We start from the raw sequence: 24,778 nt of genomic DNA, 5'->3' as shown, positions 1-24,778 counted from the left end.
TAATTGTGTAAGATTTTAACCAGAAAATTTTTAACTATGTTATCGTCATACAGATCAAATTAAATTTCAAATTAGGGATTTAAAAATAATTCTCAAGACGAGCCGAAGCCGGCAGGGTTCGCCGAATGTAACTCAAAATGAAGCGTCAACTAATGGCGGTTTTCAAGTAATTTATTTTCAACGAGGGACCTCTCGATAAGTTTCCCTGCCATAAGTTCACAACTCATAAGTCGGCTATGCCGCTTTTACAAGTCGCGTCAGCGAAACGCGAGGGCTTTCGCCCTGACAGTATAAGGCCCTGTTTGGGGGAGCTGTTGGCAGTAGAGCTGTTAGAAGTAGAGCTGTTGGAAGTAGAGCTGTCTGAAGTAGAGCTGTTATAAAAAGCTGTTTGTTGTTTGGTAACTACATTCGTAAAGTGCTGTGGTACTTTGTTTTGTGTTTGGTAAACAAACTGAGAAAGTACTTTTGTATGACAAAATTACCATAAAAGACATTGCATAGTATTATACAACAGAACATAATAAAACATAACATAAATTAATACATAAATATACGATATAGTATAATATTATTGTAATATAAAATAATATTATGTTAATATAGCATAATAGTAATATAATTATTAGAGTAAATTAATATTTGGTAATTTAACATAATATTAAATTATTTAACATAACATATTAATGTATTATGATATAATGTAATATATATTATATTTATAGTATAATACAATAATAAAAGTATAAAATATTATAATTGTTAGTATAAATTAATTTATCATAATATAACATAATATTAAATTATTTAAAATAACATATTAATGTATTATAATGTAATGTAATATAATACAATATTTATAGTATAATACAATAATAAAGGTATAAAAAATTATAATTATTATTATAAATTAATTTTCCATAATATAACATAATATTAAATTATTTAAAATAACATATTAATGTATTATAATGTAATGTAATATAATATAATATTTATAGTATAATACAATAATAAAAGTTATAAAATATTATAATTATTAGTATAAATTAATTTTCCATAATATAACATAATATTAAATTATTTAACATAACATATTAATGTATTATGATATAATATAATATGATATTATATTTATAGTATAATAAAAAATAAAGGTATAAAATATTATAATTATTAGTATAAATTAAATTTTCATAATATAACATAATATTAAATTATTTAACATAGCATATTAATGTATTATGATATAATATAATATGATATTATATTTATAGTATCACACAAAAATAAAGGTATAAAATATTATAATTATTAGTATAAAATAATTTTTCATAATAATTTTTCATAATTTTTCATAAAATAATTTTCTGCGGTCCAGAGGCTCTTCTTCGTGGTCCACGCTCGAGGAGGACCTCAGCGTGGGCCGCGAGGTTGATGATAAAAAAAAAACAATAGATTGATTTTGGAAGGTATGGAAAAGGATTAAAATTTTTTTCTTCTAAAATGTGGTTGAAGAGATGCATACAAAAATTGAAAAGAAAAATACATTTTCTTACGAAAGGGAGTCTGACGGCTAGGGTTCTTGGCTCTAGCAGATTTTTAGGTTTATAAAGGGACAAACTATGAAATTATGTTATTTTAATATGAGCATTTTTGTCAAAAATACAGCTTTCCAAAAAAGCTGAAACAGCTTCCTCCCAAAAGCTCCAAATTAGAGCTTCCTCCCAAAAGCTGTTTTCAGCTTTCCGCAAAAGCTGAAACAGCTTTTTGAAAAATTTACCAAACACAGTTTTTCATCTAAAAGTACTTTTGGAGGGCCAGAAAGTGCTTTCTGGCCCTCCAAAAGCTCCCCCAAACAGGGCCTAAATGCCAGAAGGAGATGTATTTCACCGGGAGGGGTCCTCTCCGTCTTTCTTTCTTGGAGGCGCGGTGGCGATGGCGGCGGACGAGAGGCTGAGCATCTACCGTGCGACGAGGATCATAAAGAAGAGGGAGAACTCCCGCCTCTACAATGCTCTCCGCTCCATCTACGAGGATTCCATCTTTGTCGCCGAGATCGCCGGGCTTTGGCCGGACCTACCCCTTCTCGCCAACCTCCGTTGCGGCCTCTGGTACACTCCCCGATTCGAAGCCACCTGCTACTTTAAGTCCACCGATGGCCACACCAACAACTGGTCCTTCAACACCTCGCGACTCAACCTCCATGTGGCCCACCTCGCCGGTAATTCGATCTGCCGCCCCTTCATTTTTTTCCAAGAAATAGCGGAATTCGTGGTTATTTTTGTATTCTAGATGGATTTCTTGGAAATCTAGGTGTTCTTGTGTCTTCGATTGGATTGTGATGGTTTTCTTTTCGAATCTTGGGCTCTTCATAAAAAGAGGGGATCGGAGGGGGGATAAAGGTAGAGGGGGAATGAAGGTAGGTTTTTTCAGTTAGGGCGTCAAAAATCTTGTGCAGTTTTTTCGTGAAATTTTGTATGCTAGATGGGGGACCTCAGTTTATTTTCTGGTGATTTTACTGTTTATGATGGGTAGGACAGCGAGGAGGGTGTATTATAGTGGATTCCACCCGTAGGGGGAAACGGTTTCCGGATAGCATGTCGAAGACAATACCCATATGGACGTGTGTGTTGAACCGAGCAGTCAAGAATTATTTGCTGAGAATGCCTGCGGAAAGCCAAAGAGATGGTGAATCGGTGAGTGTAGATTATTGTAAACTGGATTCTTGATTTCATGTTTCTCCATGTTTTATTTTTTATTTTTAAACTGTTGAAACAGAACTGCACTCAGATTCTCAGAAGCATAATTAGCTCGCTTTTGGCATTCGTTTTAGACTTTATTTTAAGTAACTTCCTCATATGGTTTACACAAGCTTATTAGTTTTATATGCTTTTGTGCCTGTTTCATTGTGTATCTAATGTATGATTTATGGTGCGAGTCACTTTGAATGCCATTAACATGCAGATCGATTATTTCATGCCTCTACTATACCACTTGAGATGATACGTGTTAATCTTATATTCATTTTTTATAATGTCCCAAATTTTTAAAGGTCCCCATGAATTGGATGTCTTTTATTATATGTGCTATTCTCCTATTTTTTGAAGGGCTCTCATAAATGAAGTAACTTGAGCATTATCTAATCCTCAAAACCAAAGTATGCCATCTCGATATTGGACTCTGTACCCGTATCATCCTATTATTGTATTGGTATGCCCGATACAAGCCTGTTTGGCGTACCGAATATTGATACACTCTTTGTACTGCAATATCAGTTCGATACTGGTACGGTATGGCACAGCACGATTAGTATATATTGGTATTGACTGGTACGGCAAATTTTGCTTAAAACATATGAAGATAGTGAAAACTGGTATCAATTTATAAAGAGCAAAAATGTGAAGAAAAAAATGTTGCTCATACGAATTATGAATCTCTGTGAAAATCTGTCCGATTATAATAATTGTAGTATCTTTTGTATGAAAGCGTACTTTCAAATAATTATTATTATTTTGTAGGAGTCATACTGTTCACCTAATGAAAAGGCCGACGTTAGGCTCCTCTCTGATGATTGGGATAACTCTCTGCATCTTCCACTATGGGTCCCAGAGAATGAGAAGGCAGCTATAGAGGGACACATTGAAGAATGGACCAAACAGTTGGAAGCTTGTGGTGCTGATATTGGTTCTTTTGCATCAATCTTAAGGAAACCCCTGCGCCCCTTGTGGATTTCTCAAAAGACTCTTATATGGCTGAATGAAGTTCCTGATTGTAATTCTTGGGACTTCACACCCATCATCCTGGTTTCAGCATCTGCTTCAGATGGAATAGCTCAGCAAAGGTCCATGTCAGAATTCAGCTGGCATTATATTCCTGGAGCGGGAGATGATGAAGAGAGCTGGGCACGGGGTCTATCACCTAATCTATTTTGGAAGCATGCATTTGAGCTGATAGATTCTGGTCCTGATCTCTGCAATCAACGAGTTGCTGAAATAGTTGAAAAGGAAAGGGTATATCGGGCACAAAGGGGTGAATACTCACCTCAAGTTACTGTCAAGCTGCATCAGAAATTCTTGGCAAAAAATCATTCCAATATTAATGGAGAATCTATTAATTCTTGTCAGTTAATGGGCTCTAAAATTTTCATCAATTCCATGAATGCAGCATCTTCTGATGAAAAGCATCCCATCTTTTGGCTTGGCTCAACAAATCTTGTAGTGGCAGCAGCCTTACATGGTATGCTACTACTTTCCTTGCTTTTTTATCCTGTAGGAAAGTACTTGAATATGCATATATTTCTGATGTTCATTTCTTCAAATTTGTTTAATTTCCTTTGGATTTAAGCCCTGAGGCTGCAAAGATTCACCTCTATTTTTTGGGGGGATGAGGCTGTATGGTTAGCATTTGAGCCAGTTCAGTACTTTTAGTTCAAAACTGCACGGGCTGAGATATGTCACACCGCTGCTTAGCTTGAGTTTGACTTTAAGTTCAGATGAATTTAAATTTGAATATTGTAAAATATACCTACAAATCCTTACATACACAATTGGACCACCCCCTACCCCCTACCAAAAAGAAAATCCCAACCCCCAGCCAGATGCATGGACACTCAGGCAAGATACAGGCATATGTATTTTTTTCCCAAGCTTCCTTGGCTCAGGAATATGATATACAGAGGTGGATCAAGCTAATAGGCCCACATCATCATACCTTATCAGTAAAAATGTTTAAGCATCTGCAGCCAAGGAAAAATCCTCTGCTCGGACATTCTTCAAGGCTTGAAAGTCTAATGAAGAAAAGGGAAAATGCAACATTTAGGCAATGTGCTGTACATGTTTAAAAAAATCTAGATAAATAGAATATGGCTTCTGAACTTATCAAATTAAACATTTATTATTATTATTATTTTGATTATGAACCTTAAAAGTTCTGTTTCATATTGAACTGCCATTCCCTTGTATACCCTTCTTCTCTCTGTTTTCGTCTTTATATCTAGAACCAGAACTCTGAATGTCGCCTATAATAGCATTGGAGACCACCAGTTACAGCTCCCAGTTCATCTCCTAGTTCATCTGCATTGTTATTGTGTTGTCCTTTTGAGAGTTGCCACGTTAGATAGAGACTTATAAGAAGAGAGACATGGTATTGCTGTTTTGACTCTTATAGGGCGGCGGTGGCGGCGGCGGCGGCGGCGGAACAAGCTTATATCTTGCTCTTTTTCCTCTTCTTAGGAGAGCATGAGATATTATCAACCATGCATTTACTACTATGCTTAATTATTTGGAGACCACCTTTGTGGTTTTCTCTAACTAGGGAATAAGAATTGAAGAGTGAGATGGGCTGCCAGTCAGCGGTCCGGCCATGATGCCTTCTTTGGTCAAAGTTTCTCTTTCAGGGATTTCTTTGCTTTGTGTTTTAAGGGTGAAAGGAATCTGTGGGAATGGTATTTATGCTGTGCTTCCTCATCACTCTTTGACTGGACCTAAGTAGAATTTGAAGAGTTAAAAAAAAAAAAAGCATTTGGGAAATTGGTGAAGGATCAAGGAAATAGTATTTGAGGATTGAACATGCATCGATGTGGACTACTTTTATGTATATTGAAGTGTGAAATCTTGATAACTAATGCTGCAACTTCAGTTACAAAGAAATCAAGAAAATCATGATACCATGTTTTTTTGAACTAATGTTTCATTTATGACCAGCCAAATGCAAGCCATGTTTTTTTGAACAACTGAAGTTGTGTGGAAAGTACTGTTTGTTCTGGGTTATCCCAGGAAAGAAGCATTTTTAGGGTCTTCACCTTCATTCTACTTCTTCTATTAATGCTATATATATGTTTTTCCTTAGGATACCAGGCTTATCTTATTTTGGCAATTCATTGTATGCTCTGCTATGCAGTTCCAGATGTGCTTGATGATGTTGACTGTGTGCTGAACTGCGACAGCGAGTTCAAATCATTTTGCCTTCCATCCGCTGATTCCTACTTGCATCTACCTATAGTGGTAAGTGACAGGAACTAAAGTTCATTATTTTGAAAGGACCTTAATTCTAATTTGTAATTTTTAACAGTTTAATGTATAGTCAACTTGTTTTCCTTAAAATGATCTTTGACAGACTTCAAAAGAGGATCGGTTTTCCTTGATTAACAACCTCCTGTCAGCAGTCGAATTTGCCAAGTTAAGCCTGAGTAGAGCAAGGAAGATGCTAGTTTGTTGTCATAATGGTAGTTTAAAGAACAAGTTGTTGTGATTACTGTCCTGCATATTGAGCTGATCAACTGAAAATCCTGTAATTATCTTACTTATATTATGTACTTTGACTGCAGGGGAAGATATTAGCATATGTGTGTGCCTTGCTATTCTGTCATCCCTATTTGACGAAGGAGGTATGCCAGTTATTTTTGTTTAATACCTGGAATATATATGTTCCATAATTCGTATGTGCTTCAAGTAATTATATATTATTATATCTGAGTGATATCTTGATATGTTTATAGAAATGGGAACTCTATTTATTTATTTATTTATGATTTTGGGCTGCTTGCATATAAACAGCTTTTACCATTGTTGATGGCAAGCTGGTTGTTACTACAAGTCATTTAGCTGCATTTACATTTATAAGCACCTATACATTTATTATATGTTTATTTATTCTGTACATGTAAACGGAAGGCAAGCCTTGGCGCAACAATAAGGTTTCTCCGCTATGACCTCTACACACATGGGGGCAAGGCTGCGTTTGTCTAACTCTCTGCATGCCTCACTATGGCGGGAGCCTAATGCACTGGGTCTCTCTTTTTATTGTATTTGTATGCATTGAGTTATTTAGGCTATTCCGTTGGAAGAGTGTGTGTGTGTGTGTGTCTCTCTCTCTCTCTATGTATATATAAAATCTGTCTATCTATCTATCTATATATGTATGTATGTGTGTGTGTGTGTGTGTGTGTGTGTGTGTGTATATATATATATATATATAGATTTTATAAAATTATTTATATTCAATTTCTAAGCATTTAACATGCTAAGCAGTTCTTTCGTTTCAATCTTATAACATCAGTATAATTAAAAAACTGTTTTAGCAATCATTCTCATATTTTGTAGCATGATTACAATTATTTTTTAAGTAACTTCTAATTTGCATGACTTGTGTCATTTATAGATCTTGAAGGGGATCAGGGATTAATCCAGGGATGCAAAATTGAAACAGATAGAATTGCATTAAACCCAAAGTTGATCTAACCAAGAAAAGGTCTTATACAAACCCAAATCCAGACACATGAGTTGGTTGCTGACAGCTTTTGACAGTTTGGATGACTTGGGAATCATGTTCTTGTTTATGATTGGAGGGGTCTTTGAAGAGAGCAAACTGGTGTGGCTGTTTGAACCTTGTCTTGTTTGTTGTTTTCGTCCCTTAGAGTGACCTGATGTATATCTTGTGGTCTCTTCTTGTTGCAGTCCCCCACCTCATTGGACTGCAATGCATCTTTTTGAGAAGCCTTCTTTCTGCAGTTCATATAAGAATAATTCAGGTTACAGGAATAACTAGTTTTGAGATCTCATTTCATGACTTTTGTATGTTCAGGCATTCAGGGCAACCTTTGTTCCTAACACAAGCACATCTGTGGTAGTTTCATGTATTTGTTTCTCACTTGGGTCAATGAATGTTCAATTGATTGTAGAAATTTCTTTCTTCACATCTGGCAGACATGTATCCATATACCGTGAAGTATGAACAGCACGTAGATAGGCATTCTCAGAAACTATTTTTGAATGAAACATTGATATGTCAGGCTGGGATTGCATCTACATATGTGGTTTTATGCACCGCATTTTACAACATTGATATGTCAGGCTTTAATTTGATATGCATAATATTGAAATGCATAGGTTATTTTCTAGCAAGACCCAGGTGTCATAATATATTCTTTTGGAGCACATCAATACCAGATCAGTCCAGCATGCGATGTTCTTTTTATATGGAGTTAGTCATCCTTTTGAAGTTCTTTAGTCTTTCTTCAAGATTAATACTTCTGTTCACAAATCTCTGTACCTTGTAGTTGATACCTGATGGTGATCTTGTTTACTTCTTTGACATATTAGTGAGTACAACTTTTATTGCAAATAAAACAAAGCTTTTAATTTGTTTAGTCTTTACAGTTCTTATTTTATTCTTTTCTCCTCAGGCTCTTTTGATGGTGGCAAGTATTTCATGCACACAAATATTACCAAATGGGAGATGAGGAGGCGTTTGGTACTTATTTGCAAGTATGCAATAAATGCTCGCCCATCTAGAGGGAATCTGAAGCAGGTTTTTGGTTTTCTCAGTCGAAAAAACGAGTCTTTGTTCACTGCAGTGCCTGCTGTTCGTGGTGCTTAGGCATCTGCTATGCCTTCTGTCATATCTTGTAAAGCACTGTCAAGAGAAACTGATTTTGGTCACTTCCTCATTCATGGTAAATTTCTTGTCAATGCCACTAGATACACGACCAAACTGGTTATCATGGTTGTACAAACTAATGACATATTTTTGGAGTAATATTTTGAGACATTTAAGTGCATGTTTGTATATTAGATTTTTTGTTCCGCGTGTATTAAGTTTTTAACCTTATTCTTTCATGTTTTATTATCTTTTGCTGATGTGCCTGAACTTGTTCTAATTTAATGTCGTGCTGGTTCTTTGAGAAACTATGTGGCTTCAGCTGCTGCATAACTTGTCCACATTATTTCTTCCATGATATATTAGAGTTTTGCATGCAGGTTTTCATAAGATCGAACTTTGAAGTGCATGAAGCAAGATGTGCCAGCAAATTGAGAGGGTAAGTGCAATCCACAAGTACTTACATGCCATCCTTTTTAATATGGCTTGGACGTATATCTAGACTAAGCATCTGCTAGGCCCTTACTTTACCCTGTTTTTGCTCCACTTATAAATCAGATCTGGCAAATTAAGGTAATTGCTAAAACTGGAAGATGCTTATTTCTCTATTGCATAATAATCCAATTTACTTAGGATATCAAGAGACACTACCCATGATACCAGCATAACCTCCATCTTGCAAGAAGAGGTGAACGTGCCGATCTTCTTGGCAAGAACTGTTTTTTGCCACCTATACTTGAATCTGGAGGATCATTTCGGCAACAATCCACTACTTAGGACATTGTCCTTTAATGAGGGTGGTTTTAAATTCAATTTGTTGTTATTAGTGGAGGGAGAATCGGGAATCAAGAATGATATAGCCAGTTTTGTTTTATGCCCTTATTAAGTAAAATGCATCTGATTGCTCTTATCATCTTATCTTTTAATAATCAAGATTTGGCTTGTACTATTATTAGTCATTCTTGTTGTGATGTCTAAACTCTAAGCAAGATCGAGGTAGCTTACCACTAGAGGCTACCTGCAATGCACGTGAGAGAGCATCCGCTTTGCCAAACTATTGCTTTTGCAATGATGCATCTTTTCCTTCACTTTTCTTTAATTCCATGAAATTTCACATGAGTTGACAACGGAACATCCATGTTGGGCATCTGACAGGTGTTTTGAGATGTTTCAATTATATAAGAGTAAATAAATTATGATATAGAAGTTTCAAAGTGCGTAAGTTGAAATGTTCTCATAAAACAAAACTACTATTATAGAAAAGAAATTGCTCTTACAAAAATTTCAAATTACTTAAGTCCTCTACCTTATTATGTTGAATTTTTAGACGTCTACCATTCAAAGGATATTTCAGGAGGCAAATTCTGAATCCGAAGATATCAAATTGTTAACATTGCCAAAAAAAAAATACAAGTATATTTTGAAACCATGTCAAAATTATATGGCTTTTGGTGGGAAAATAATCTTTTTAAGGGAATGTTGTTATGGAACAGCCAAGCAATAGACTCATGACACATACTAGGTTGCTAACTAGATGATCATAAGCTTGGTGCTTTTAACTTTCAAGAAGTTACCATGCAAGTGTTTTGAAATACTGAAACTTATGGCATGTCAAGTTTGGTTGTTTGCATACTTGTACATAACCAAAATAAGAAGGCATGTCTGTTTTTCTGATCTCTAACAACTGTTTTCAAATTTCTGATTTCTCTGGAGAAATTGATGGAATCAACAATTTGTTTTCCTAGATATCCCATGATTAGAAGAATACAACATATGAGACTTAACATTAACATTGATTTAAATAAGATGCATGGTGTTCTCAGATACCGCTACATTAATTAGAGGGGGAAATAATTTCGTTGATAATACATTAGCTTCTGCAGATATTGAGGTCCACATGCTTCATTTTAACATAGAAGTAAAAAAGGTATGGTTAATTAAGTTGGTCATGTCTATTAAGTTATATAGGAAAGTATAGAATCTTATTCAACCTTAGGTATAGTAGTTTTGTGGTTCTTGTTTTGCCATTAGTTCCAATCCAGGGCCTATAACTTCCAAATTTTTAGTAGTTTCAAGTCTCTTCTCACTGCTTATTAGCAAGTTTACTTTTGGCATGTTCTGTTTATTGACCTTTGCATTCGAAGAAATACCTCATGGGGTGACCTCCAATTTGCCAAATTATTCCTCTTTATGAATGTTCTATTATGCATTTTGTTTTGGTTCTACCAGGCCTAGTCAGCTAGTCTTAATATATTATCTCTGCCATATCATGGAAACCTTTCCTCAGTTTTTGGTACTAGCAAATGTATTTGGACATAGAAACAAGAATTTCCCTAAAAGGACGCCCCTAAAAGTAAGGAAGCTATGGGAAACATGATAATACATAAAAGTCTATGCATTTAGATAGCTTTCAAATTGCTTCCTTTGGAGTAAGTGGTAACACAATGGTTTTCATTGTAGAATGGGAATAAGGATAAGTATATAAAATTAATAATCTTTTGCCATCTTATACTATTATTCTTCAGCTTTTATTTTTGGTGTTATGCAATCTTTACTTGAAGTTTTCATTTTTTTTCCCCTTCCTTTCTTGCATCCTTCTCACACTTATTGAATGGGAATGTGCAACTGAATTTCATCTGTTTATCAGCATTGCAGGGTGCTAAATTTCATACGATAAAGTTGATGAGTTGTGCCACATGAAAGCACAGTCATCTAGCTGTCCTTGGAGTTGCATTCTCAAATCCATGAATTACTATCTGTTTAGTGCCTCACACTTAAGTACCACAGTCTGGTAACATTCAGAACCCTATTTCTTTAATAGAGTGATAAACTGTCGAGCTAGTTGTTCTTTTTCATGCTAGAAAAATGTATTGTAAGAGATCACTTTGTAAGAAACATCCTCTAGTTCGTTGTTGTTAGTTATGTGAACCTTACCTTTTATAAATCCAGTTTACACAATTCTTCTCATGTGTTCTTCTATGGAGTTTGTTGCTATCTTTAGATAAGATAAAATTAAGAAAAGTTGTGCATCTCAGAATACATAAATCAGACCATGATCCTCAAGTACAGTTTGCATGAAAACTCCTCTTTGATTTCTGAAGTAGATCTTGTACTGCTTTAGCACATTTCTTATGATATCAATACCGTTTCTCATCAATCCTGTATGTTAGTTTTCAGTTCATTGTTTGTTATTTGGATGTTTACATTTATACAGATCGTTGAACTACCGGTAGCTGATGCATACCAACTATAATTTTTGTATTAAATGCTATTTTCCCTCAAAACTTCCTGATCAGAAGAAAAATTTAAATAAATGCTTGGAATTCTGTCATCTTCAGAGCTCAGTGTAGGTTTTTGTAACCCAAGTTGTGCTGCCATTTTTCTTGAACAATACAACTGCACTATGAACAAACAGCTTCATGAATGCATATACTCCGCGCGCGCGCGCGCATATGTGGGCGCACATATGTTTGTTTGTTAGGAAAAGATTAGGTATCAAAATACCCAATCAACTTTCATCAAGGCATGAAAGGCAACCTTAGAGATAAGATGCATATGCTCTCTCGAACCACTCAAAACTGACTTAACTCTCTTGATATATGAATTTTTGTGCTTTCTATAGCCTCCAACTTAGTGCTACTATTCGCTTCCCCATTAACTGCTGAGAGAGTGATGTAGCTCTTGGCAGTGTCTATGAAATCCATGACCCTCGAATTTGTCACAAACAAACAGTGGGGTTCATGCGTATCCCTAATTGAAAATAATCTAGAATACCCTAGCTAAATGAACTGGTATGCCTAACAAAGACATAGGGATAGTGTTTAGGATCTACAGTGTTTAGGATGTATACATATATGTAGGTCGATTACATATCCAACAATGATTCTTGGCATACAATGCACCCCATCATATGTATGTACATATGTAGGTATGTAGGCAGGTAGGTACATATGTATGTAGGTACGTATGCATGTATGTAGGTATGTGGGTATGTATGCATGTACGTAAGTCTGTATGCATGTATGTAGGTATGTGGGTTTGTTGGTATGTAGGTGTGTATGTAGGTAGGCAGGTGTATAGGCAGGTTGGTACATATGTAGGTAGGTATGCAGGTAGGTATGTGCATATCTACCTACATAGGTATGTACATAGGTAGATGCCTATGTCCGCGGATAAATAGATAGAGAGATATTTGTGTGTATGTACGTATGTATGTATATATGTACATATCTATATAGATAAATAGATAGAGAGAAACATACTTGCATGCGTATGTATGTAGTTTAGCTGCACATAGCTCGAACGAGTAACTATCAGGTTGTGCTTGAGCAGCTTGGTTCATTTGCAACCCTGCTAATGTTCCTAGGAATGTTTATCATGTCTTTGTTGCTTTAATAATGAAGTTATTGGAGTCTATCTTGCTTTTCAGGTGGCATTTTGTTTAGGAAACTCAACAAAGGCCAAGGTTAAATTACTAGATTGTTGTTCCCCAAGACCTCTCTAGTCTAATTTACGGAACTCCATGCATTCAATTCTGGTTATTGTCTAATTTATGAAACTCCGTGCATTCAGTTATGGTTATCTTTTTGGTGCTAATCAGCCAAGGCTTTCCCATATTTTAATGCAGTACATGTTTTCTTATAGAAAGAGAGGTGCAATTCCTCTGGTCATCTCTTTTTTTCTTTATATATCACATATTGCCATGTTTGGATAGAAACCAGCGCTTTGACTTTATTGCCATTCTCTTAAATTATAGATTCCGACTATGAGAAACCGTTTTGGCCGAGGCACCATGCAAGGTATATTTGAAGGTTGATTCTTGGCTTGGACAACTTGAATCAATTAGCTTAATTTTCAAAACAAGCAAAATTTGAGATTCTTAGAAGATTAGGTACTCACTGCTCCTTTCTCTTTCTACTACTTCCTTTCCTCTTCTCTTGCCTAGTATGCTGTTCTAAATTTTCAATTGTTGTAAATCCTTAGCATGCCTCGACCCTTTTTAGATTAAGCATATGCTTGGTCACTGGTTTAGGATTAACTCGTTCCCCAAAAAACCAAGGTCTATCATATAAATGCTTGTCATTCTTACTGTGAGGCACCCACTTCGTGGGTTGTTTCAACTATTTCAATCCCACCGTTCCTTTCTTGACACTCATTTTACATAATGTTATTGTGGACCATCTACTTTATGGGGCTAAGTCTTGGCTTGAACTATGTAGACAAACCATCATTAACTATTCTAGTTATCGGTCTATTTTTTGTTTTTTTGTGAGGCATTTAAAGAGATCTCGTTTTAGACTTCCTTGCTAGTGGAGGGTAGAAAGTCTAAGAAGCCTGTTGTAGCATACCGATTAGCATTACTACCTGCCTTCAAAGGAGTAGATAATGTGTTTTATATACTACTTTTGAGGAAGTATGTATTAGATCCTAGCCATGTAGTGGAGTTTGAGCCATTACAGCTTTGAGAGGATCTTACGTATGAAGAGTATCTAATTCAAATTGTAGAAAGGAGTAAGTCTTGAGATGCTGAGAGGGAGGCTACTTGGAAACTCATGGAGGAGATAAGGGTTAAGATTAGCTTTATGAGGGCTTGGTTATGTCAAGTTTGAGGGTGAAACTCTTTTAAGGGAGGATGTGAGGCTCGACCCAGTTGGGCCAAGTTGGACCAAGCCCGTCCAAACTTGAACGAGGTTGGGCGTGCGTGAAAACTGCTGCCCGAGACCCATATCTATTGGACCAAGCCTCTTTGCTGGATTCCGCATTGTGATCGGACACTCAACTCCGACCCCCTTTCCTCTTCTCTTCTCCGATCTCCCTTCCTCTTATTATTTTATCCTTCCTTTAGTGCCACCTCTTCAACACCCGGCTACTGCCCTAACCTAGCCAACAGGTGTGCGAGCCAAGGGACTTGATTGGATGCCGAACCACCTTGGGCCTCTTCCATCTTTTTCTCTCTAGTTACCCCTTTCATCTCCTCATCTTTCTATTTCCCCTGGTTTGCCATTGGACTTCCTTTCTATGTCGGGTTTCATTACAAGCCCTCACCAAGCCTTGCTTTTTCTTCATTTCATGTGTTGCTCTCATGGTGCCAAAGCCAACTCGTCTAGATTTGACCAATCTTGGCTTCCCACCGGCCGACCTGGTACCTCCTGTCTTTCCCTGGTGGTCTCCTCCCTATTGTACCTTTCCAATGTGGTAGTCCTTGTTGCCTCTACTCGAAACCATCATTATCTCATCTAGCCACCCCTTTTCTCTCAAATCCTTCCCCACTAGGGTAATCGTCTGCCTTTAATCCCCAATTAGCGCTCTCCATTTTCTCCCATCATTCTTTTATATTTCTAATTCTATTGGTCTTGATTTTTTATGTAGGGGAACGATAATTTGGGCAAAAAGGTTATCTTAGGGGTTTTACACTCAAATCCCCTACTTTGAGGTAAAATTTTAGTTTTTGTTTTTTTTTTTAATTTAGGTAAAAAGCATGGAGCAAGGTTAGAGTGGAAAATCCGAGGGCTAGGATTATTTTTGGAACATCGAAAATCTCAAGACTAGAAAATTTGGGAAAATTAGTAAATTAAATTAGTTATGCTTATGGGGTGGTTAATTTATAGATGAATTGGTTCTTCAAATTCATGTGATTAACTAATTATTATAAATATGCTAATTATTAGGTGTACATTTGGATTGACTAGCACAGCTTGGATTTTGTTACCTAGTGGAGATAAGAATTCTTTTTGCATGCTTGCTTGTATAGATGTGCATTTTTGACATGTGCATGTGTATTGTAGCAATAAATGGAGATCATATTTTGCATCTTAATAATGATGTTATGATAGTGTATCAATAAAATTGAGACTTGCATAAATAGATGGTCGGTATGGTGCTTTGGACTAGTCATATTTATCGTTATCCCATCATAGGCTAGAAATGTGGTATTATCTTTGACCGGTCATGAGCTAAAAACATGACTGTAGGTAGTCCAAATTCGGCAATAACTTAGTATATTTGATGTTCACTCTTGCAATAAATGGATATGTGTGATCTATGGACTAGCCAGGATATTATTGTTGCCCTGTGAGAGGTTGGAAATGTAACACTATTGTTGCCCTGTGATGGGTTGGAAATGTGACCGTAGATGGTCGAAACTCGAATATAAGCTATTTTACTCATAGTGCACTGTCTGTTGAATTGGATCCCTGTCAAAGGAATTATAAAATGAAAATGAACTGTTTATTTGTATGAGTGATGAATGAAATTCTTAGTTTTAATTGTGTGATATTTATTGATACATTGACATGTTGAATGAGAGATATGAGAAAAGTATTGGTTAACTCGAATGTGCATTTTATGGTAATGATACTTCAGTCTTATTTTAGTTGTTATATTTGCTGGAGAATAATCATTATTAACTGTTAAATAATTTATGCCAGTGTGTGTATGGTTGGGGATTCTTGCTGAGCTGTTGGTTCATATCATTTCTTTATATCTTTTTTTTTTCAGAGCCACAGGATGTTTAGTGCTCAGCTAAGATGAAGGTTGCTAGTGAGAGGTGGAAAGTAATTAGAATTTCTCTGGGCACTTAGATATTTGGAATTTATAATTGGAGAACTTCGATTATTTGTTAATGGTAGCGTTAGTTTGTCTTATTTTGAAAAGATGATTATGTTTTTATATTTTTCTAGTATTGTTCAAGATTTTGTTTAAGTCTATGTACCTTGTATATGTTTTGGGATACTGTTCTTTGGAATGTGCAGCTATGTCAGATGCGCAACTTGATTGATAGTTTCAAGCTATGACCAACAACTGTGCCAGCTCAGTGGGATATATCCCTTCCTGTACAAAAATCTCACCAGGCAGTCCAATCTGCCGCATAGTTTCCCTCTGTACAGAGATGCTTGAAGGATGCTGAATGAAAATTAATCAGGGATGTGCAGTCTTCAAGTAGCGTTAGTACTTGAGCAGGAGGCAGCTTGGTGGCATTCAAGAGCTAGACCAAAACTTGGCAGCTACTTTCAAACCACACCATCTGCATTACCCCGCCGCGCATCAAGCAACACATATCCCTGCAAGCGAAGGCCTCAGCCAGCATATACTACTGGATTTGGTATTCAGTAGTTGAATTGGTTGGTGGTTTACAGCCCCTCATCTTCAAGCAATTCAAGAATATTCTTCGCTGATGTCAAATGGACTATAAATTTATTGGTTTTGCAACAGGATACCGTACCAAGATGGTCTTCTCACTCTAGGCCTGATAAATGAGATCCTCCAGGCAATTGTGTTTATTGATGATAGACCAAGGGGGGCTTCCAACATGGATTGAGTTAACCCAGTCGTTCTCTGATAGGAACAAGCCGTTAGATTAGTCTGGGCCATCGCAATAATTGATGAACGTGGATAATCCTCAACCATAGCACTCCATGTTTTGGGAGCAATCGTACGAAAGATGGATATAATACCACAGTTGAACGAAATGTTTGGACGGCCTTTATTTGTTTTATTTGGAAGGGAATGCGTTTTTTCTTATTAATACAAAATTTTCAGTTCTACTCCTCTATCAAAAAGGAGTTGCTACATAATCGAGCGCATGCGCTCCTTCCTTTTTGTCGCATCTTAGCGCATTAATCTTTTATCGGGGAATTGGCATGCAAGTGCAGCATGTAATTTTACCGAAGGGTAGTACCGCAAACACACACAAAAAAAGGGAAAAAGTATCTAATGGACAGTTGTAATTCTAGTTTAATGTCAAACCCCTAGGACACCTTACGGTGTTAAACTCAGCTCAACCATGAGATCGGATGTCAGCCACAGGACTCACCCTTTCCCACCATCAAAGGAAGGATAGGTTATCAAGCTTCATTGGAGGCAAATTGTATCATAATAAATATTGTAGTTCTACCGAACGGTCAAACGGATAAACACTTCAAGCAATGAATCAACCATGAAACGAGGAAGATCTTCAGCAAAAAAAGAAAAAATGAGGAAGACATGTTGCAACCCTCCTGCTACCCATATTGATATCCATAAAACAAAATGCCATTAACATATAAAATCAATATCTTGTTAAGCCATTGAGATACACCAAAAAAAAGATAAAAAAAAGTTTTTACTAAAACCAGATTAGCCAACCAGGGCCTTGTTCGGTGTCGGCATAGTCTGGGGCCTGTTTCCCAAAAGTATGGGCTTTCCTTATTTCTTTGGTAGCACAACATTCTCGTAGGTAATATTACATGATCCAACTTCCATAACCTTCATAATTGGAATTTGTATTCAACCACGCTACACTTATGCGTCTTAACCCTAGTATGCAAATGTAAAAACAAAACTTCGATATTTATGTTTAAGGGCAAAACAATTTTCACCATGGAATGATGTACATACCATTTCAGACAGATGCTTTTATTTTCCTAGACGTTATGATTATCTTGCCAAGTCCCAACCGTTATCTACCTTCATAAGCGTTATGATTATCTAATACAATCTCCATGAAGATTCTGACTTCCCCTCATCACAAACTGGCTTGCACAATCAAGCTAGGCAAGTTTTCACTCAATATCAAGCCAAGCAAGTAATTTGCTCAAGAAAATAACTATAGAATGCACCCTTACGAACTCATCAAGCGCAAAGAGCATACTTGATTTTTCAACAAATCTTAATATTTAAATTGAGCTACTTTGCGACATGATAAAATCAAACTAATTTATTACACATAATGTTTTATTTCTTTTGTTTTCTAATCAGGATAATGCTTTTCGCAGTTCTGTTCAATAACGATATTGTCTATAGGAGCACTGGATATCTGAAAATCTCTCTAGTAAATTCAAATCCAGAAATACAAAGTCATCCTACCGATATGAAACAAAATAAAGCAAAAAGATGAATCCGTATGTCCAATAAGCCAGCCTATGCCAAAAATTTTAAATATATATATAAAGATAGAAAAACGTGTTGCCTTGATTCATTTCTTCTTTCCAGCCTTGGCAGCATCCCCAGCCTTTGCCTGCACATAGAAAAATTTGGTCAGCTTAGCGGGGAAGAACTGGTAAGAAATAAAGAAAACTGGCTTGTAGACCAGCAGTTCAACTTTATGCAAGTGAAGGAGGTTCCAGGTTCGGTGGGAGAAATTTCCTCCATGTTTGATCAGAGTAATTCCCCCATTACTTTGTCAAAAAGATTGGTGAAGCACGAGAGTTTTTTTCTCACAATCAAAAAAAAAAAAGAAAAAAATTGACAGGATATCAAAATCATGTCAGAATCATCTGAATGAAAGCCCACTTGGAACGTCCATAGGGGATGCAAGAACAATTTGCTGCCCTATGTGGCACGTGCAGTTATATTTTTCTCAAGGATGTCCAATATTGGTTTATATTAGAACGCAAGAATTAAACTACCTTTTTCAGAAAATAATAAAAAGGCAAGAATAGATTAAAATACCTTCTTCACTCCACGGATCTTTTTTGCCCTATTCTTCCTTTCCTTCATCTGCTTCCTTGACTTTTCAACCTTTGTGGCAAGCCCATTCTGCAAAAAAAAACATGACCCATATCAATACGAAGTCTCAAATCTGTCCTAAAACAAGAATCAACCTCACGTGATATCAGCATACAAGCAATTTATGATGATTATTTAACTTGAGAAAACAAGCAAAAACCCATCTATAGTTAAAGAATGTGAGTAGGTTCATATTAACTGTAAAAAAACATGGGAAGTAGGAAATGGTCAAGCTAAACTAATATCAGATAATTTAATTTCACAGTTCGTTGTTTCTTCCTGACTGCTTTTAGGGACATCTGCTAGGCGTGCAATCAATCAATTCAATAAATCATTTGAACTTGATTATTCAATAATTTTCTGTTTTCCCATACTCAAACTCTTAGTGACACAGAGACATAGAGACACACCCACATGCAGACGTGCAGATAAAAAAAAGGTCGTGGGCCTATCAGCAGATTTTCAAAGTTTTCTAAGGTTGCGATACAGATTTTGATATTCCAAAATAATGTTCAAAAAGTTGCACTTTATTTATGTCATTTACCAAGATATAAAGAAAGCCATCATTAAAGTAGGAAGGAGGGTGTTTATGTCAATGATCAACATTTCATTTCACCAGGATTTAAATTTTACTACAAATAACATATTCTGCTAGCTGATATTGCTGAACAGGTTGCCAAACTTTTCCCAAATCGCTGGTTGCTTAAAGAAGCTTCCTGCTATGGGGAAATGGCAAAAACTTTTTACGGCATACTAGCAGTTTAATTTTCCAGACAAACATCTGGGAAGACTCCAAGCAAAATAGAAAATTAAGTTTTTTTAAAGTAAAATGGGAAAGTAGCACTATTAACCAAAGTTCAAAGTTCAAAACTACTAAGCTAGGAGCAAAGTTGAGCGAACAATGCCAAGAAAATCTGATGACAAGGAATTAAAAGTTTACATTTTGTACAGACTGATGTAATAATCTGATATTGAGCAGACTGTGCACGTTGTAAGAAAAAATAAGGAACTTGCTAATATTGAGTTCTGGTGCATTTAGCCACATTCATATTTAATATCTGGCTTTAAGATGACTCTTTCATAACCTAGGACTACTATTATTCTCTCTCATCACAAAAGAAACCAATGATGACAATGGGTCATATCAGGTACAAGTTGTAACTAATGCAGCCTATCCTGCTTGCAAGTCAGACTTCTCCGACCTAAAGCCACTAGCAGACTGACTGGATCAAACCAGCCTTGACTTCGGAGACTGGAAGAGAAGAAGGAAGAGGCAAAGAAGAAAGGGATGCAGCAGGCAGCAGCGGGGCAACAAGCAATGAAGATCATAAAACAGGCAAATATATAAATAGGCAATGCACCAATTCTTCAAGAGATAGGCAAGAAGCTATGGATCCAAATCAAGCAGGGAAAATGGAAAAGGAGAGAAATGAGGAGAGGGGAGAAAGAACAGGAGATTTGGGGCTGATCAGCTAGATCAGAAGGGATGAGATCGGCTAATATACACGCACACATGCAGGCACACGTATGAAAATAATATATTTAAAAGTGTACAGGTACAAGAGGTTAGAACCCTTGAACTATGCCCCCCTCAACCAACAGCCAGCTGAAAGCATGACAGTCAAGAGTGAGCAGGATGTTAACAGTTTTAAATCAAAAATTAGCATCCCTGACATAAACTCGGCATGGCCTTGAGGTGATGAGATGTCAGCACCGTCACTTGAAATGGCACAGTAAAATGGGATGGCCAGCAGCTGATGAATGGGCAGCATTATCACGTGCTAACTGTTTAGTAAAACCTATAATCTGAGACATGAATAGAAAGGTCAAAGGAAACTTAGAGATTTCAGGAATCCTAGAAATCTTTCTTAAAGTTCTATTGATAGAACCCCCTGATTCAGTAAACAACCATGTAATAGTAAGAGGAAAAAAAATCACCTGTATTGCAACCTAACAAGAAAATTTAGACATTTACAAATGTACCTTGCCTATGATCTCATAATAATAGGATGAAACAAATTTATGATATCAGAAGTCACAAACAGAAGGACGATGAAGAAAGTGCAGCAAGACAGTAAGGAAATTAAAGAAAAACAATCAAGGATTCATACATGCTGAGATTTTTCAGTTAATAAGTTGGTATCTAGTGGTGGTAAGCTATTTAAAAGAGGCTTATCGGGAATTTTGTTGAGGTGTCTATCAGGTGATGGAGCAATGGAGGTCATGCACCAATTCCATGCTGGCACCTTGGCGGAGCACTGAGGAAGGCGAATGCTGTTTCAGCATTTGCTGCAATCAGGGAAAAGGGAAATCCTAGTATTGGCTGCCATTCTCATCCACTCCACCATAGGTTGGGTTTGTGAATCTTGCCCAGTGCATATCTAAAAACTCAAGGATGGCATTCAATAAAAATTACAGAGTATGTTAGATTAGAGTATGGTCAGCGGAACCATCCCGAACCGCCCGGTTCGGAGCATCCTGAGTCGTACCATCGCCGGACTCGGACGGTTCCAACAATGAAACCGAGACCCCATCGCCAATGGGGGAGAAGGAAAAGGAAAAGGAAAAGAAGGAAGAGAGAGAGAGAGAGAGAGAGAGAGAGGGAGAGGAAGGAGGAGAGAGGCTGGCAAAGGTCAGGACCTGCAAAGGCGAGGCTTTGCCTCCGGTCCTCTGTTTCATTCGAAACAGAAGTCCAGTTTATTTTTGTAAATTTTAAGTTAAAGTCGACAAACTCATTGCCGATTTTACTTGATTTTTTTTAAATAAAAAAAATCCTCTCCTCCCCTGCTCTTCTCTTTTTTTTTCTCTCTTCCGTTCTCTCTCCCCCACCTCTAGTCGATATAGGGCCGGCAAGACATGGCACGAAGGCCGTACCAACCCGTGCCGTCGGACAACCGGTATGGGACTCGATACCGGCACAGCAGACGTTGGATTAGAGGATGTATTAGAAGCCGGCAATTCACAGAAGAATGATTAATATGGGTTTTGGAAAATCAAAGAAAGCATACACAAATTCAGATCAAAGGTTTCTATTTTGCACTGTATATCTACGTTCCAATATCAAAGCAACCAGCCAATGAAGATGACAACAAGAAATCATGGCTATAAAGGAGAAAAGGATAGAAAATTCTAATTAATGAACAAGAGATCCTTCTTAATGCTAAGCACTTTATATGGCCTTTTTTGTCAAGGTACAGGTTAGTGGATTTAAAAAGAGTATATAAAGTTGAGAAAAATATTGGCATAATAAAGAATCATGCAGAAACTGGACTCCAGACGCATTAGACACAGCCGAAGCTAGACCAAAAATGGCTCAGTTCAGATCCTACGCATCAACAATTCACGAAACCTCCTAAAAGATTGATTTTTTAAAAAAATAAACCAACTAAGAAATCAAGAAATCCAAACTACCGGGGGGAGGGCAGGAGATGGAGTCATACCCTGATGAGCCGGTACTTGGGCTCGTACTTCTTGGCAGCCTCGACGTTGTCATAGATGAGGCCGAAGCCGGTGGATTTGCCTCCTCCGAAATGCGTCCGGAACTTGAAGACAAAGATCGCGTCCGGATCCTTCACCTCGTACAGCTGAGCCAGTTTCTCCTTCAATTCCGCCTTCATACACCAATTCCAAGAAAATAAATCAAATCCAAACAAAAAAAAACTCTAAACAAGACGATGATAAACAAATTATCGCATCTAAATCAAAAAAAAAAGTGTAAGAAAAAGAAGAGATAAATAAGAATCTCATACCTTAGAAACATTCGCCCTCCCCGGGTGAAGGACATCAATGACCTAAAAACGAAAGAAACAGGTTTTTTGTTTACCCGAACAGATTGAGAAAAAATCAAGAAAAATGACTAGGATTCATGAACTTACGAATTGCTTCCTGGAAAGAAGCCGATTGGTCATAAATTTCCTGGTTCTGATCGTGACCGCCTTCGAATCCGCCATCTCTCTCTCTCTTCTGGAAGAGGGATAGAAATCAGACGCCAAGGAAGAGAGAGAAAGAACGAGCTCCCTGCCCCTTTAAGGAAAAACCCTAACCCTAGAACGTCAAGTGGCGCTTACATGGGTACGGATCGGGTGGGACTGGCGAGGTCCAGTCTCTCGATCAAGGCCGTCCGTATAATGTGTGATGGCTCTGATTTATCGGGCCGATGGTCGTCTACCCCACTAGGCGTGGGGTTCGGGTTGTATCTTTCGGGCGAAAGAACGATGGATCTTTTTTTGCGACGCCGTCCGTCGGATCGTTCCTGGCACGGAGCACAAAGCATTCGGAACACTCAATCATCCGCCTGCGCAGATCTCGGAGCGACCATTGGGAGATCCGACGGTTGATTTGCTAAGACACACAGAAACCCCGTCCCTGGACGTGGCTTGCCAAACTAATCAGGCCTCCCTCATAGTTTGCTCCGGTGCCCATTTGGTAAAGCAAGTCTTATCGAAGTCAGGCCCAGTCCAGTTGTAACAGAGATTTCTTCATCTAGGTTGGCCTGCTTGTGAAAAGCCTTGGATTGGGTAAACATTACATCGCAGTGCTTGATTGATTTCCAAAGATGCTGGTTTCTGTCTCTAGGACCTTTTACAGGATGATTTGCCGGCATTGTTTGAGGAATTTGTCAAAGAAACCCTAGAAATATTGAGATCAAGTTTGCCTATGTCTCCTTAATCCTCAAGAAAGAAGGTATGCTATCTCAAAGTGACTTGGGGCCAATAAGTTTACTTGATAGCCTTTATAAAATTGTAGCAAAAGTCTTCTCTAGTAGATTATCAAAATTCTTGTCTGGACTAATTGATGAGTCTCCATATGCATTTGTGAAAGGAAGATTGGTAATTGAGAGCTTTCTTATGGTTCAAAAAGTACTTGCTTATTGTCACAAAATAGGATCTCTAGGAGTGTTGTGCAGACTTGATCTTGAAAAAGTATTCGACAAGATTAATTGGGATTTCTTATCTGTAGTGATGAAGGAAAGAGGATTCTCATGAGGTGGATTCAATCTCTTCTAATGTAATTTCACATTGGTATATGAGTGAATAACGTCCAAAGGCTGACATACCGTTTGCCAGTTTACCGCATAGATTTTTTCTTTGTTCCCATTTGACCACAAAAAGTACGATGTCTGCATTAACTTTCTCGAGCCTCTCTTTGAGTGATGCATGTTTCCCTTTGAGAAGTGAAATTCCAAGCAAATGGAACACATGTAAGGAAGGCTTAGGCAAGGAGTCCCTTTATCATCATTCATCAGCTTTATTCATCTTGATGGCTGATTTTTTATCCAGAATTCAGGTCGTGTAGGATTGATCAAAGGCATTGGCGAATGAACACCTTTTTTTTTATTATTTGCTTTTGCAGGAATCAAAAATTTGAACTTCAGCGACGATACCCTTCTATTTTATGGAGGTTCACAAGGAGTGTAAGAATTAACTTCCATAAAAGTTTAGTGATTTGCTTAAATGTGGGTGAAAATGCAGCAAGTAGTGAGGGAAACATCCCTAGGAATTGTTGGCTTGGTGAGATGAGTTTTTCCTCTCTTTTTTGCAAGGTTAAACAAAAGGGATGTGAAAAAGAACTTCTCTGTGGCTTCTAAATAGAGTTGGAGAAAAGAAGTTCGGAAAATCAAATTAGCAAGGTCATTGGCAGAGAAGGAAAACAATGAATTAGAAAAGCTCCTCGATCTACTTGCTGATTCAGCCTTCTAAAATTGCAAATGTTCTGGTGTGAAAATTCTCAGCCTTTCTCCATCAGATCATTCTACTCCTTTCTCAATAATGGAGGATTTCTCTGCCCTTGTTATAAAGATTTATTAAAGGCATATATTTTCAAGAAAGTGAAACTGTTAATGTGGTTCGCCCTGAAAAAATAGGATTCATTCTAGCATTTCTTAGCTTGAAAAGGATGGTCTACAAGCTTAGGTTGT

The 24,778-nt window shown here is 37.2% G+C and overlaps 2 protein-coding genes across 8 annotated transcripts; one reads left to right on the top strand and one right to left on the bottom strand.

Moving 5' to 3' along the window:
- The first annotated feature begins 254 nt into the window (after positions 1 to 254).
- LOC103706837 (initiator tRNA phosphoribosyl transferase family protein) lies at positions 255 to 16,176 on the top strand. Of its 7 annotated transcripts, none has more exons than XM_088722585.1 (11): positions 255 to 288; positions 1,860 to 2,221; positions 2,536 to 2,696; positions 3,519 to 4,236; positions 5,899 to 6,002; positions 6,115 to 6,223; positions 6,326 to 6,385; positions 8,183 to 8,452; positions 8,757 to 8,815; positions 11,024 to 11,167; positions 15,874 to 16,176. In XM_088722585.1, the coding sequence occupies exons 2-8, from the start codon at positions 1,867 to 1,869 to the stop codon at positions 8,374 to 8,376; spliced, it is 1,701 nt and encodes a 566-aa protein (XP_088578711.1). In that variant the 5' UTR covers positions 255 to 288; positions 1,860 to 1,866; the 3' UTR covers positions 8,377 to 8,452; positions 8,757 to 8,815; positions 11,024 to 11,167; positions 15,874 to 16,176. The 7 variants fall into 7 exon arrangements, with proteins under 7 accessions (XP_088578711.1, XP_088578713.1, XP_088578710.1 ...); XM_088722584.2 differs by lacking the exon at positions 255 to 288 and adding an exon at positions 13,133 to 13,267 and having other exon boundaries at positions 1,864 to 2,221; positions 15,874 to 16,095; XM_039129319.3 differs by lacking the exon at positions 255 to 288 and having other exon boundaries at positions 1,865 to 2,221; positions 3,519 to 4,029; positions 4,165 to 4,236.
- A 1,876-nt stretch (positions 16,177 to 18,052) lies between these two features.
- LOC103706845 (small ribosomal subunit protein eS24z-like) lies at positions 18,053 to 23,033 on the bottom strand. Its single transcript, XM_008791098.5, has 5 exons — positions 22,737 to 23,033; positions 22,611 to 22,652; positions 22,302 to 22,472; positions 18,805 to 18,891; positions 18,053 to 18,370 (listed from the first exon to the last, which is right to left on the bottom strand). The coding sequence occupies exons 1-5, from the start codon at positions 22,809 to 22,811 to the stop codon at positions 18,329 to 18,331; spliced, it is 417 nt and encodes a 138-aa protein (XP_008789320.1). The 5' UTR covers positions 22,812 to 23,033; the 3' UTR covers positions 18,053 to 18,328.
- Positions 23,034 to 24,778: the final 1,745 nt, after the last annotated feature.

Source organism: Phoenix dactylifera, chromosome 5 (genome assembly GCF_051530095.1).
Source record: "Phoenix dactylifera cultivar Ajwa chromosome 5, Ajwa_hap1_PhDact_Kaust_v1.1, whole genome shotgun sequence".
Classification (NCBI taxonomy): domain Eukaryota; kingdom Viridiplantae; phylum Streptophyta; class Magnoliopsida; order Arecales; family Arecaceae; genus Phoenix; species Phoenix dactylifera.
Note: the sequence above shows the minus strand (reverse complement) of the source record. Positions and strands in the feature narration are given on the sequence as shown.

Coding starts and splice junctions, on each gene's coding strand:
- LOC103706837 (XM_088722585.1), top strand. CDS start 1,867: ATGCCAGAAGGAGATGTATTTCACCGGGAGGGGTCCTCTCCGTCTTTC. Junction 2,697..3,518: donor GCCAAAGAGATGGTGAATCG/GTGAGTGTAGAT, acceptor ATTATTTTGTAG/GAGTCATACTGTTCACCTAA. Junction 6,224..6,325: donor GCTAGTTTGTTGTCATAATG/GTAGTTTAAAGA, acceptor CTTTGACTGCAG/GGGAAGATATTAGCATATGT.
- LOC103706845 (XM_008791098.5), bottom strand. CDS start 22,811: ATGGCGGATTCGAAGGCGGTCACGATCAGAACCAGGAAATTTATGACC. Junction 22,653..22,736: donor TTCTTTCCAGGAAGCAATTC/GTAAGTTCATGA, acceptor TTTCGTTTTTAG/GTCATTGATGTCCTTCACCC. Junction 18,371..18,804: donor AGATCCGTGGAGTGAAGAAG/GTATTTTAATCT, acceptor TTCTATGTGCAG/GCAAAGGCTGGGGATGCTGC.